This window comes from Lichenostomus cassidix, chromosome 3, assembly GCF_008360975.1.
Source record: "Lichenostomus cassidix isolate B80296 chromosome 3, HeHo_3.0, whole genome shotgun sequence".
Classification (NCBI taxonomy): domain Eukaryota; kingdom Metazoa; phylum Chordata; class Aves; order Passeriformes; family Meliphagidae; genus Lichenostomus; species Lichenostomus cassidix.
The window spans coordinates 63,350,071-63,365,456 of NC_139483.1; the positions used below are offsets into that span (position 1 = coordinate 63,350,071).

The 15,386-nt window shown below is 37.7% G+C and overlaps 1 protein-coding gene across 2 annotated transcripts in view; it reads left to right on the forward strand.

The window, feature by feature from the left end:
* The window catches only part of MCM9 (minichromosome maintenance 9 homologous recombination repair factor), a 49,141-nt gene extending 36,737 nt beyond the window's left edge, over positions 1-12,404 (forward strand). For both annotated transcript variants that reach the window (XM_085056094.1, XM_085056093.1), the window contains 5 exons: positions 334-536; positions 1,558-1,761; positions 3,239-3,321; positions 7,890-8,035; positions 10,248-12,404. In XM_085056094.1, the coding sequence (XP_084912220.1) occupies positions 334-536; positions 1,558-1,761; positions 3,239-3,321; positions 7,890-8,035; positions 10,248-11,763 (2,152 nt within the window). In that variant the 3' untranslated portion in view covers positions 11,764-12,404. The remainder of the gene's footprint in view (positions 1-333; positions 537-1,557; positions 1,762-3,238; positions 3,322-7,889; positions 8,036-10,247) is intronic.
* Positions 12,405-15,386: the final 2,982 nt, after the last annotated feature.

A 15,386-nucleotide genomic window follows, 5' to 3' on the forward strand; every position in this document is an offset into this window, starting at 1 on the left:
AAGTGTTATTTGCCAGCATTCAAAAGTGTTTCTATTTCTGAAAAGTAGGGTTGGTTTTCACTATTTAAGGACGTAGTTGTATATAGAGATTATTTGTAGCAATATTTGTTGGTGACTTTTGGTATCCAGATCACTGTCTGTCTAGTTGCTATTGTCTGACTGAAAAATGCTGTACATATCATAAATACTAATTCAACAACTGTGTACATTGTTTAGCTCTTATGGTCTTCCAAGATAGGATGTGCTTTTTATAGCATAAAACCATAAACACTTTAGAATCATTTTCCCTACCCAATTTAATTCAACCATAATGTTCACTATACCTTTCTCTAGCTTGGTGTGCAAACTTAACACAAGGACAACTATCCTGGCAGCAACAAACCCAAAAGGCAATTATGACCCCAATGAATCTGTCTCTGTCAACATAGCTCTTGGCAGTCCCCTGTTGAGCAGATTTGACCTGGTCTTAGTATTGTTAGATACAAAGAATGAGGAATGGGACCACATAATTTCATCTTTCATCTTGCAAAATAAAGGTAAGAGTAGTCTTTTTAAATCATGAGGTGTTTTGTTGGGTTGGGGTTTTTTTGGGGTTTTTTTTTGGTTGGTTGGTTTCTGGTTTTGGTTTTTTTTCCCCTACATTTTTTTGTTTTTTTATTCTTGAGTCTTTCGAATTAATCAGTGTTTACGTTTTTGTCATCATGATTTTCTGCTGTGTCGTTGTTCTTCAAGTAGGAGTAAGAAATAGATCACTAATTAATTAAGAGGGGTGAGCTAAGAACACTGTACTTTTACTCTGGGACCATTTACGAGAGATTTCAGCTCAGGCTGCTCAGTTAGTGGATTGTTTCCATCTCACACCTTTACACTGCTTGTTCTGCAATCCTACACACCTGGTAATTGTACTTTCTGTTAATGGGAAACTTGATTCAGGCACAACAGATTGGAGATGCACTTGCTGCAGGGCTCCAAGAATGAACAATAATGTTCCCCATGTGGAGCTTTCTGCTCTGGAATTAGGGAAGGCAGTGTGATTTGATTGTGACCAGTCCCTTCCCCATCCACATCAAGGAACATGGCTTTGATCCCCTTTATAGGAGAAGTGGTTAGAGGAAACTTCTTGAGCTAGCTTCCTTCCCTTTCCAAAATATTTCCCTACAAAAACTGTTCAGAATATGGCAGGTAGGTGTTGGCTCCAACAGACTAGGTAAAACAGCCAGAGGAGGTGCATACACTCATGTAGCATTTTTCATTTTAAAGAGTTCCAAAGCACTTGGCACTGCCTGTACCATCTGGTGGGCAGTGAGGCTGACAGCAGTTCTATAGAAATTACTGGAGGCTTTACTGTGGATTTTGAAACAGGAGGGATCGGATGGTGTGTAAAATTGTGTGTTGGAATTTGACCAAGTCCTTGAGGACTAGTGTGCAGACCAGCCAGTATGCCCCAAAAGTACAGTAATGTGTCTGCCATAGTCACCTGTCTATCTAATAGGAGTTCTTAGGAAGAAGCTTGATGTCTGTTGTTAAAGAATTACTAACAAGGTTGTTGTAATGCAGATTGCCCAAGTAAATCAGAAAAGCTCTGGAGCATGGAAAGGATGAAAACCTACTTCTGCCTTATAAAAAGCATACAGCCAAAACTGTCTGATGAGAGCAACCTGATCCTTGTTCGCTACTATCAGATGCAGCGTCAGAGTGACTGCAGGAATGCTGCCCGCACCACCATCCGCCTCTTAGAGAGTCTCATACGCCTTGCAGAAGGTAAGGCCCTGGCATTTTTATTTTTAGGCTAACAATTAACCTTTATGAAATGAATAGAACAGTATAATTATAGCCATTAAGCAGAGTAGCAGCTTTTCCATGGAGGTGGGGATAGGTGATTCTTGTATTATTTTATCCTTCTAATCTAAAGAGCCTTGGGGTTGGAGATTTTGAATGCAAGAAATAGTGTTACATCTAGACTATCAAAAACAGTTTAAATTTTGACATTTTCACCTATATAATAAATATTAAAACCACTGGAAGAAGTCGCATTCAAGAGAAAAATCTCAGAAAGTATGTTTCTTTATGAAAAGCAATCTCAGGATTTACTTGGCCTCATTTGAGTGAAACATTTGCTTCTACTCTGAAATTAATATAAAATCAACATAGTTTTCTTCAGTATCAATAATTCTAAAATTAATATAACATAAAAAATAACATATTTTTTTGGTTTTCGAGGTATTAGTAATCAAGTCTGTATTTTGCAATGCAACTTAAAAATTTCCAACTTTAAGTTCAAGTCATATTTCATTTATAAGAAAAGAACCAAAAGAAGTAGTATGTCTTTGTCTTAACATGGTTTTATTTTATAAAATGGCATATCAAATATTTTCAGGCTGAATTGAGACGAATGTACTGTATTTTGTATAACAAGCATAAATGGCAGTGTAGTGCCTCCTACTTTAGATATTTATGTTTTATTCTCCATTTTGGGAGAAAGACATTCTCCATTTAAGTGAAAGATATTCCTGACTTTTCAAGATTCACATGTAATTTTCACATTCAGTGTTTCTTCCCTTCTAACCAGTTAATGCGATTCGTGCTTTTAGTAGGATTTTGTTCTTTCAAAGTATTATTTAGATAGTATTAAGTAACCTGTCTTTCTCTTGCTGAATAAGAACTGAGTGTGTTTTCATGGCTAATTGGGAAAAAGGCTTCATGTGTTAAATTATTTGCATTATATCTATTTACAAAAATCAGTTTTATTTTGCTGACTGAAGAAAGGCAAGGAAGAAAAAATAAAGCTATTGTAGAGAAAAGCATTTTAAATAATACTAAATCTGTGACACAGAGCAGGTAGAGGAAAACATTTTTTCTGACCTGTATGAAAATTAGACCTTATTTTTCACTTTATGGTGATGACATATGCCTATAGAGACAGGGATATTTCAAATCATACTCTTTGTTGTGAAATCCAGCACTTAACATTTTTTAACTGTAGAATTTTGGGCATCTTTATTCTGTCACTGTAATTGCAATTTGAAAATTGCACCCCATTGTTCACGAGAAAAATTAGTCCTTCTAGTTTTTGTTGAAATTGACACAGAAATCAAAATTATTATGTTTATGTTTAAGTTGTGCCCATGCACCAGTGTTTGAGAGCTGCTGAAGAAATTTGAAGAAATATCTTGTTTCTTCTAGTACAAAAAATTGTTTTTTGACTTCAGTAACACTTGCACCCATTTATTTTTGATAGCTCATGCCCGGCTGATGTTTAGGGATACTGTGACTTTGGAAGATGCTGTAACTGTGGTATCAGTGATGGAATCTTCTATGCAGGTAAGGTTTCTTGCAGACATTGCCATTGCTACAATACCACATTTAAGGGATTCTGTTTTACATGTAGACATGTGCCAACTCCCTTCCCTTTGGAAAGGATTTTATAGACTCATGCGAAGTAGGTAATCAGAGACCTTGACAAGTCATTTTTAGTCCATCTTGATTGTTAAAATCCTTAAACAGAAATTATGCTGAAAAATCTGGATTAGGATAAAGGCCTGTCACCTTTTATAGACTTCACAGTCTAAGTGAAGTTTTGGCATACTATTGGCTTTTGGTAATCTATATTTTAAAGACATTTTGAGGCAGAAATTGGGTGTATACCACTGTGTTTAATAGCCTTTGATGGGTTTTTCTTCCATGATGTTATGAAATCACTCATTAATTAGGTATGAGAGAAACAAATAATTTTTTGGAGCAAGTTCAAACAGTTGCCAAGACCTACAATTTGTTTTGCCATTAAATAATTTTAAACTATATTGGTAGTAATAGTAAAACTAAGAACATTTAGAAGACTTATTTTATTTGTAGAAGGCTTAGAATTCCAAAACTTTGGTTGGGCTGAAAATCATGCATTCAAATTATCACATGGATTTATGTAACATTTCTATACAAAAAGACATTGAAAAAATGGGAAAGGCTAGATGTTAGTTTCCTGTAATATTATTAGGATGTTGAAAAAGCAACACATTTAGAATGAGTAAAAGAAATGTGAATCAAATAGAAGGGTTTTTTTAGTAGAAAGGTGGAAAATAACATAGAAACTATTACTTCAGAAAGAATATTTTTGAGAGAAATAAATCTTCATGCTTTGGAGGAGAAAAAAAATAACCATAAGCAGATTATCCAAAGTTTTGTGCATTGAGTTTTTAGCACATCTGAATATTTGGGTTTGGCTCTATCAGAGATGGTGTACTCTGCTACTCAGCTTAGTGGTCTGATCCAAAATGGCATTTCCTATGTTTCTGTATAGGTTGATTTGAGTATTTTCAAATTAAAACAGTTTTATATAGCACCCACTAGTTCAATGGGCCTGAAAGACCTTTGCAGGAGTAGATATGCTCCTTTTTTGGAGACAAAGCTCTTCAGGGTAGATGCACAAAGTCAGATATTGCAGGTAGATGCTTGTGATCTCCCTTGTCCTTTCAGTGATGATTGAGAGACTAATTGCAGTTTGTGCCACAGATAATCTATTGCACAACATTGCAAACGTAATTCATCTCAAAAATACTACAGGGCCTGACCTTATTAAGTAGGAAAAGATTATTTCGCTGTCTGCTGCAATTCATCTTGCACTGTTTTGAAGAGCTCAGCTTTTCAATGACAGCACTGCATCAAAGTTAAAATATGAAGCTCTCGAAACTGCAGAAGATATCATGTAAGTCTTCATTAAGTGTAATTAAACCTGTAATTAACTAGATGGAAAATTGATGGGACAGTGGTTTCAAAAAAGTATGGTTATGAATATAAGAACTCTGAAATACTGACTTTGTTTTTTTGGTAACACATCAAAAAGTGAAATGTATGTATGTAATAATAATCAATGTGCATTGTCCCCTGTGTGTCTCTCTGCCTGATGAGCACAAGTAAATGTAAAAGAATTGTTTTAACTGTGGGTCACTGTTTCATTTTTGTACAGTCCTGCCCTCAAGGGCTGCAAGTTGACCTGGCCAGGGTCAACCCACTACACTGTGAAATAAGTTTTTGTCTAATAACAGTAAGTGAGAAAATTGCCTGAATTACAACTGGAGATTACCTGGGAGTCCTTGGTGTGCTTACCGTCTTTGCTCCACTCTTAGCTTCTTATGAACAAGTAGGCAAATGTGTTCATTTTTGCTAGGAAAATGCAAATTTGAGATCTGCTATTTAAGGTCAGATTTTACTTTCCTCCTGGAAAATATAAATGATCACTGAAGAAGTAAGCAGTTTGTTTTTGAACGAAGTGATTTATTTGTTTTATTAAAAAGGATAGAAGTAGCATGCAAAAGTTTATTTTCAGATACAGATTCCTTTTCTAGAAAAAAAGCCCCACAACATTTTGTACAGATACATCCTGTGTTTCCTGCCTAATATTCAGTCTGTAGAATAAAGTTGTAATTGAGAAAGTGGCAATATCATTCTTGAAGGACTGGCTGCCACCTTTTAGCTCTGCAAACTCCATCTTAAACGCTGTCTTTGCAATTTATACAATAAGTCATGTTCTTGCCAGTGTAAAATTAAATTTCACAGTTCTTCTGTGACTGTTTGGATATTTCTTGTGAGCCCTCTTGGGAAGGAAGACTATCACATTTTCACCACAAACCTAGTTCATTTGAGTTTTTTGTTTGTTTCATCCTGTAATTCACCTATTTCTCTTTCCTACTTTGTGAGCATATTCCAGTCCCCCCTGGTTTGATCTTTTCTTTGTCGTATTTCCTTTTGCTAACATTGTCTCCCTCCTTCTCTTGGTTATGTTTCCATCCTTGTTTTATTCTCTTTCCAATCCCTCTCCTTTTACTCCTTTTTATAATTTGTCTTCCCATCCCTAGGCATTTTACACCTCTCCTTTCCCTGTAATACTGTCTCTATGTTTTAGATCCCCTGCCCACAGTTTACAGTGGTTTATCAAATGGTTTCCTTCCTCTACTCAAAATGGTATCTCAGAGTCTCACAGGGGTAGATATCTCCAAGACGTGAGCACCAGCACAGGAATGAAACTTCATAGATATCTTAAATTCACTTAGAATTTCACAAGCACACACAATATTAAAAAAAAAAAACTCCTTGTGATAGCCAAGTAAAGGACTGAAACATCAGTGAGGGCAAATCATTATTGTAGCCCATGGCTGTATATCTCAGGATATATTACTGTGTAGTCCTCTTTTTCTCCACTGTGTCCTTAGGTCACAGGTTGACAGTACTCAAGCAGAAAGCAGCTATCTTTTGTCAGTGTTTTGCTCAATACTTTGTTTGTTACCTGCACTTCTGGAGACAGTGTTCTCAATTTCTTAGTGTGTTTTTCTTTGGAATTCATCTCCAGTGGACTTGAATTTCATTTCAGAAATATCAATTACCTATCTCCATGCAGTCCTTGTGAAGCGGTGCTGCTCCTATGATCTGGAGCTGAATTATGCACAACCCAGGAGAAACTGTTCACTAGCTCGTACCCCCTGACAGATGGTTGGGGCCCCAGTTTCAGAGAAGTAGCACTCTGAGTGTTTGAGCACATTTCCTGTTGTCTGCAATTTCCTTTTATGCACACACCACATCAGGATCCCACTTAGAGATTTATTGTCTTTCTTTTCTTGACTGGCTCTTGCTGAATCATGAGAACTGGAGCTTAACATCAGAGGTGGAATCTGGTTCTCCTTGTCTTTTTTTAATTGTTCTAACCAAGAGACTGAGTCCCTGCCTCATTACCTATGAACCTTCCAGTTCCTGAAGCAAATACCGCAGAGAGGTTCTGCAGCAGCTTTTTCCATGACAACAGACTGGTGCCTCTATGTGGAACAGATCTATCATGAAATGATGGGTCAGAAAAACCCCAAGTGGTAACTTCAGTGGGAGGCATTAAAAATTGCATGGACAGCCTTATTTTTAGCACTGTAGTTTCAGAGAGCTTTAATTAGACACCAGAATGATGGTTTTCAATGTAACTTTTTTTAATAGAAAATTTTGACATTGTAAAATGGGAAAAGCAGAAATTACCACAATAGAAAGTGTGTAATCCATGTGATGCCACAGGTAGCAATTTCTGTATCTAGAGACTTCCTTGACTTTTGCTATTGTGCCCATGGCACTGAATACACGTCTTGTTCATTAGTTGTATTGAACTTCATAGAATAGGTAGGAGTGGTAAATGCTAACTACTCTGTGGTAAAATAGAGGGTTTGTGGTGTGAGGTGTTTTTTTCCAAAGAGCAATTAACTACAGAACTCTTCTAGATTATTTCTTGTGGAACAAATCACTATGCAGGTGCTCTGTCCCAAATAAAAACTACTTCATTTTTACAGGGCACAGCAAAAATTGTCCCGGATTAAAATCACTTACAATTCATTGGAATTGTTCACAAATAGTAAGTTACTCCTAAAGAGCTATTCAGAAATATTTCTGCCCAACAATTTACCCTGTGTTGACGAGCCTTAATACCCAGGTCTTTTTGTTTAAGAAATTAGGCAAAGCTAATGAAAACTTCTAGGAGTCAGAATTCTTCAGTTATAAAAGTTCCTCACATAGGCACAATTTTTACAAGGTATTTGGAAAACTTCTTTAATCTTAACTTTCATTTTCAGTCATGATGTTCTCAAGGTTTAGGTGGACTTCCCACTCCATGTCAGTACAAATAAACCAGTATGAGTAAACTGCAGGCTTGATCATGTAATTTCTTAATGTGTATGAGCAACTTAAACTCTGTGAGCAGATGTAATAGGATTATTTGTGTGGATACAGTACAGCAAATATTTGCTACCTTAAACTTTAAAATATCTAAGGGAGAATTTCAGATCATACCATCTCTGCTGTTTAAATTTGGTGCTGAATAATAAAGGTAGTTTCCAATTTAATGTTTTTTAATCTCTTTGGTGCCATAGGGGGGTGCACTACTCGGAGGCATCAATGCCTTACACACCTCATTTCCAGAAAATCCAATGGAGGAGTACCGAACACAGTGTGAAATCATATTGGAGCGGCTGGAGCTGAAAGATCTTCTGCACAAAGAGCTACAAAGACTTGACAGGTTATAATACACAAAGTAACAAACTAATTCAGAAGGGAAACAGAATTTGTTTCACAATAGTATCTGGAGAGGGTCTAAAAATAGTCTGACACTGGGAAGGGACTCGTTCTTTAGAGAACATGGATAATCAGGGAGATTGTTTTAAAGTAGCACTCTGAGTTCATCACAAGATCATTTCTCCCACTAGGTTACGAAATTTACAAATATTTTAATCAGTTCCCAGCTCATATCTGAATGCTATGCTCAGATAAGTTTCAAAAGTGTTTCTTAGAGTCAAAATGCTAGATTCTGTAGCTGAGCAAATAATTTTATATATCCTTTTGTTACTTGCGTGGTAAAATACAGCAGATCTGCTTCACGATTTTTTAAGCCTTCTTTTGTGCTGGGCTTGTCAGGATCCTTCTCTTTCTGTTAACGGAAAATGTAAGCCTGAATCAAAGTTCTGTTCTTTTGGATGATTTTTCTTTTTTACATGCTGGAGTTTTCACCGTCTCATCTCTAGTTTTCAGCTCACTGCAATAATCTTTGGGAAATGTATTTGTTGTTATTAATAGAAAACTTTTAATGCACTGAACCTGAGAGAAAAACCCTAGAATTGGAAGGAAATAAAATAAAAAAACCCAACTCACTTTTTTTCCTGAAATGAGATTAGGCTCCAAAGAGACTTGTACTTTCTTACTGGTAGAGGAAGATAAAAGATTAATATTGTTGAAATTAATGGAAACAGCTGGGAGAATTCACTTTTCCTTTGAATATTTTTGAGACTTATTTTGTAACTTGTAGTAATGATGTGTTAAATAACCACAGAGTCAACAGAAACAGATGAAAGTGGGATATCTTCAACAGACAGACAAAAGCTAGTTTTAAAACAGAAGTGTTCATGAGGGATCATAGAAATGTAGGATGGGATTGTAGATCAAATACAAAGACAGGATCAGGTCTGCATTTGACCTTCCTGGCAGGAGCTCACATTATCTGCTCCAAAGCCCTTCTAATGATGAGGATTTTCTATTGCCATTCTGTAGTCTGTTCCATGATTGCTCCACCAAATGCTCATAAAGGTTTCCCCAATATCCCACCGAATGCCCTCTGCTGCAAATTAAGCTGATTTCTTCTTCCCTCTCTTAAGCAGCTTAGGGAATACTAAATGAATGTCCTCTTTAACAACCTATTCTGTATTAGAAGACTTGTCCCATGCATTCCCCTTAGACTATATTTCAATAAAACAAACATGTGTCATATAACTCTCATCTCTTCTTGATGAGTCATATAATTTCTGCTACCTTCCATTAAAAAAATTAAGAATAAACATGTTAGTAAACAATTATAGTAATTATTCTAAAACATACATTTCAATAGAGTGTTATCTCTCTCACTGAGCAGGGAATGTGTTTATAATGCATAAAAACCATTTCTCCATTTGTTTCATAGACAAATGCAGTCACTTTTGGGATGGAATGTGGCTGCTTTTCACTCATGGTTTGTATCACTGTTTAGAAGAAACCAGAATGCTGTCTCCCTTGGAAATTATGTATTTAGGTACAAAAGACAGAATATCAACTCTGCCGAGATTGGAGGGAACCCTCACTCTGGCACCTCTGTTGTTTTGGAGGGCCCTGAGAATACTGATAGCCACAAACACTGATAATTAACTTTTATAAGTGATCTTTCATTCTATCATGTTTTTGACATGTTGAACCCACAGTGAATAGGAGAGAAACCCAACAACAACCACTATTCCAAGTAATACCTGGATTTTCCATTCCAATAACTCATTTGAGGCTTTACCTGTCTCAGGATAAGATTTAATTAGGTTCCTGTTTTAGAAGATAGACTTAAAGAATATGTAAAATCTGTAAGGGACTCTAGCAAAGGCTGTAAGTAGTGCAAAGCTGTTTGTTTAGTTTTTTTTTTTTTTTTTTTCTATTTGGTTTCCCAAGGAAATGCAGTTTAGGTGGTTGCTTTCTCTGTCCAACTGCCTATCTGCTACTGGGGACACTAAATTCTGCCACTTACTGTCAAAGGTGCTGAAAGATCACAGACTGTGACACCAGCTTTCAGAGCTATATGTGAAACATAATAATATACTTTTGTGACCTACATTATTTGTAGCTTTCTACCAGTCATGCATATTATGTATCATGAATGCAATGAAGAAAGAAAAAGGAAGAAAATTAATTTGCTATTGTTTAATTTTCTTTTCATTGTCTAGATTGCAAAAGGAAAATTCATCCCAGCAGCAGCCTGAAGAGACAAATTTCAGTACTACTGCAAGATGCTCAAATGAGGATGCATTTGGGCAGTCAAAGCAAAGGTCTCAGTCAGAACCTTCAAATCAAGAAGAGGATAACTCTGCGCCACAGACGCCTTTGCTTGAAGGCAACCATGAAGGGGATATTCATTCAGAACCCTTGTGCAACCCAGCATGTGGTAATAACAAAAATACAAACAGCCTGGCATGGTTTGACAGCCTGGAAGAGAGCATCATTGATGCTGAAGAAAATTCTCAGAAGTCTCTGGTGCCCAAGATCTCTCCAAATAACTTGGCTTCAAAAACCCCAGGTAAAACATCCTGTTCTGAAGAAAGATCTGCTTCAATACCAAGGAAGCAAAATGGATTAAGAGAGTCACTAGCAACTGTGGATCTGCATGCTCCTTTGAAACAGGACAAAATTTCCAAGTTAAGCAGGAAAAGGACTGAAGAACACAACTGTTCTTCAGAAGATAATGTTGCAGAGCCAGCACCAAGTGCCAGTGTGCAGGATTCAGTCATTAGACAACATGCCTCTAGAAGCTGGAAGAGGCTGCACACGGAGAAGTCACATGGATTCTTTACCAGTACACAGGACCCCAAGGCAAAGACCCTTCTTCCAGTATTACCTGCATCTGGCCTGCCAGATCTTTCAAGCGATGCAGATTCTTTGCTAGGGGAAGAAGAGAACAGTGTATCTGTAGTAGCAAAAAGTGCAGCAATTTCCATGAGGAAAAGAAGTAAAGATCAAGTAGTGAAGGAAACAAAGGTAGTAAGTTCCCATGAGCAAAAAAGTGAAAGTCCCCCAGCTGCTAAACTAGCTAAATTTTCTTTCAGACCAAGGACAAAGCTTGGTCATTCTTCGGAGAAGACAAATGAAGAATTTTCTTTTTTTCAGAGTGAAACTATTTTTAAGCCAGGAGAGCAGCTCCAGGGAGAGCAGCTGCCAGAAGACTGCTGCCCACCTGAGAAAAGCAAGATGGCATTGCCTCACTTAGGAAAATGTAGTTTGGAAAAACGATCAATTGATAATAAAGGGAAAGAAGAGCAACAGGGTCAGGCCTTAGGGAAAGAGGTCAGAGGAAGTGCAACAATACACTCTGATGTCAGTTTGGATGCTGTGTCACCTCCACCCACTGAGAAGAAAAGGGAGGGAGAGGAGAAATTTGGTGGTCCAAGCACAGGGAAGGTTCGCTCCAGCACATTAGCCAAGCTATCAACATTCTCCTTTGTATCACGTCCTGAGGCAAAATCAGAAACCTCACCTGCCATTAAGAATGACACCAACAAGGAAAGCCACAGCCCATCACTGAAGGTGCACATGAGCAATCCTGGCAAAAGGAAGAGTTTTGCATTGGGAAATTCTAGTAAAGCCAGCATGGTCACAAAGACATCCCTCTTCTCCATAGCAGAGCTAGATGATGCTGCATTAGATTTTGATTGGGATGAAGAAGTTAGGAAAAATCCAATCACATAAGATGTACATCCTTCCAATTACTTAACATGCAGTCCTTCTGAATCTTCACCCTTCTATCAGTTGTATCCATGGTTTTCATAGATTCATAGAGTCATCCTGGACCTGTGAGCATACTTTCTTTAAGGGCCATATACTTTACCAAAGCAAGCACTGCATGTGCTGCAGGCCCAGTTTGGCTTTTACTTTGCTAAACTCTTCCCTAGACTGTTTATCTCAGTTCACAGTTTTGGTTGAACTGATGAACTCTAAAGACTGATATAGGTATGTTCATGTGTCCAGAGTGAGTGATCTTGCAGAAGAGCAGGGTGAATTGATTTTAGCCTTTATTTCATGTAACGGTTAGAACTACACATGATTCAGATCATTCTTGCAAGTGACTGTGACACTTTAAAAAAATGATGGTGCTCAAGCTGTGTCTTTATATTTTGTTCATCTATATGTGCTGTTTGTCTCAGCATAGTTAGCAATTTTGTGATCTGTTATCATGCTATGGTAAGTATTTCTGTATTACCAGTATCATGACAATTTTGCTTCATCTCTGATTACTGTGCTCCTTGTCACACAGCTGATGTTGAAGACATGGATTGAGAGCTTTTTGTTTCTGTTTTTTAATTTCAACTTTAAATACACTGGTTCAGGTATCTGTTTCTGTATTCTGGGTCATTTTATCAAAACCCAACTCTAATAAACACACAGTTCTCCACTGCAGAGACAACGAATTTCAGGTGATTGAATGGGAGTCATCAGTAACCAGGGTAACTTTAATGCAGGCATTAAGCCCTGGCAGATAAACTACACTTCAAACCTAGCAGCACAGTGAAGAGCTTCTCTAATGTAGCTTGGTTCTGAGTCAGATAATGTTTACTTGGATATTTTAGTTATGATTAGAGTTTTACTGCATCTGATGTGCGGTTTGTCTTCTGTAGCATGCTGCATCTTGTGTCATTCATTTGTCTAATGGGAAGTTAATCTACTAATGCATTACATGTTTACAGAGAAAGGTAAGCCTTAATTTTCTTCTAGTGACTTGCCTGGTATGTTTCTTCTGTGTTTGAATTCTCCACAGAATATTCTTGTGATTACCTGCAAGGTAAACAGAGAATAGAGTGGTTGCTTACAGCACAGTAAAGCCCTTGGGAGACTTGCTAGCAGAAAGATCTGATTCTCTCTTGATTTGCTTAGAAGTAGCTCCCTTGAAACCACGTGAATTAAAATGCTGCAGAATTTCAGAAGATTGAGGGAGTGTGGGGCCCAAGTACTTCAGAGTGGTACAGTGAAATCATGAGAACACTAAATACAGTAGTTGGCTTACTGGTAAGAGTTTGGAAAAATGACAGAAATGTTGCTGTCTTGACTGATTATATGGTAGCTCCTCCACTGGAAACATGACATTAGCTAAAACAAGTGGAATTTATCTACCGTCTTCCCAAACTGCAGAGCCACCCCATCATGTTCCTTCTCAACTCTATGCCAGGGTGAGGGTGACATGTACCCATGACCTACTGCCTGTGAAAATCAGAAGTTTCCTACAGGATGCTGTGTCTGCGCAGGAACTTGAGAAGGGTCTTCCTACTTGAATTTTTTGAATCAGCCACTTGCATGGTGGTTTCATTTACAGTCAGAAATCCTCTTTGGTTTGATGGATGTTACTGCCTGGCCAGTGCAAAGTCAGAACAGAGCTATTCCATTCCAGTCAAGTAGAATGAGCTTTTTTTACCATGCAAAATGATAAATGAGTCAAGAGGAATTTCATCCACATATGTTGGAAGTATTGTTTTATTTATCACATCGCTATAGAACAGTAGCCAGGGCCTCATCTAATGTAATTTGCTATGTAAGATTATGTGACGAGCTGCTCCCAAGAACTGCAGGACCTTTCCTAAATTTTCTTTTGTGGGAGGCTGATTGGCTTTTTTTGCAGCTGCCCAGTAGAAATTAGAACTCTCTTGAAATCAGTGGAGTCACAGTGGCACAAACTGAATTGAAAGTTAAGGCCAAATTTTCCTTTTCCATGCTTATGTTGTGTTTGAAGAAGTTCTTGGTTTTGTATTCTGGTTGTTTCAAAGTTGTGGCATTGTTAGATCTGCCTGAGAGCCGGGAAACTACACAGTAAAGCAGAGAAGCCATATTTCAGGAAAGCTGAAGTGCCAGGTAATGAGGACAGCTATTCTCCTTATTAAAAAAACATGCAGCCTCATGAAGGAAGGGAATGCCTTGTTACCAACAACTGTGAGAACTGGACACTTACATTCTCCAACCTGTGCATAGATCACTCCAGCTGAGTAAATGGAAGATAATAAAACCAAGACTATTCTTTTCATGGATGAAAAATGTTTCCTCTGATCCAGTAAAATTCACTCTAGAATACTTTCCCAGGCATACAGTACTAATTATTTGTGGTCCAGTTCAGCAGCCTGGCTGATAAAATACTGCTAGATCCCTTTTTTTAAATTAATCTGTTTTGAATCTACAGTTTAACTATTCTTTTTAAGCACAGTCAACAGAGCCATGAATATGCTGGCAACTTGCTGGAGATTGGATCCCCTAGGATAGGCTGCCTGGTGGACTCAACCAGTTTGGTGTAGTGCTGGATATATGATTTCATTGCCTTAGAGCAGTACCAAGTGAGGGGGTAAGTAACCAAAGAATAAATTTGGAAGAGCAGATACTGCTGAGATTGTTCTTTACCAGACCAGTTGAAATACTAGTGGTGTGGTAATGCTTCTGATTCATAGCACAAATTCAGAGCATCCAAGATAAATGAGGAACACACAGTAATAAGAAAACAATACCTGCTGCTGATTTACCCTCTTGCTCACTGTTACCATTGCTACAGAACCTATCTATCAGTGCTTTGGCAGGGAACATTTTTAACTTCTTTCCCTTTATAAACCAACTTCCCCCACAAATAATCACAAGTTTGAATGTTTTTTGAGTGCTACAATAACCTAGTGATTAGAGAATTTAAAACGCTATGGTAGTGACAGTGTGCTGGGCTAACCTACTGATGAATTTCCTTTTTGAGTACTTTCTGCAGTCAAGGGACAGATGAGTCACTTCCTGTCACCTGTCTTCCTGGCCACACACTGAGCCATTATCTCCATGTTTCAATGTTTGCCTCTCTGAGTCTATGATCTATCAAACCTATTATTGTTGTTGAATACACTAGCATTTTAGCAAGCTGTGTTCCTCGAAGGTGAATATGTTGCTGTCTTAAAATTAAGTTGAACCAAACTTTAGAACCCACTGATTCTAGCAGTGTGTTGGTCAGGCCCTCATGTGTGAGCAGCAGTGAAATGCTGGTAGATGTTCACTGGCCAGACTCCATTGCCTTGGCTGAAACCAGATTTCATCAAGTCAGTGCGGGACAAGATCGTGTCCCATACCAGTGTTCTCCTGAACAACCCATGCACACATGTTGATGAGTCAAAAGGGAGGTGGAAAGCAAAAAAAAAACAAACCACCCAACAATTTAATGATATATCATTTAATTATATTTTTGTGTAATTTTTTTTTTTAAATGCTTCATCATAATTCTGTTATTCCTGCTGCATGCATGGTACCTTTGCTGGGAAAGGCACAACCTTGGCTAAACCAAGGCTAGACTTTAGAGACCCACAACC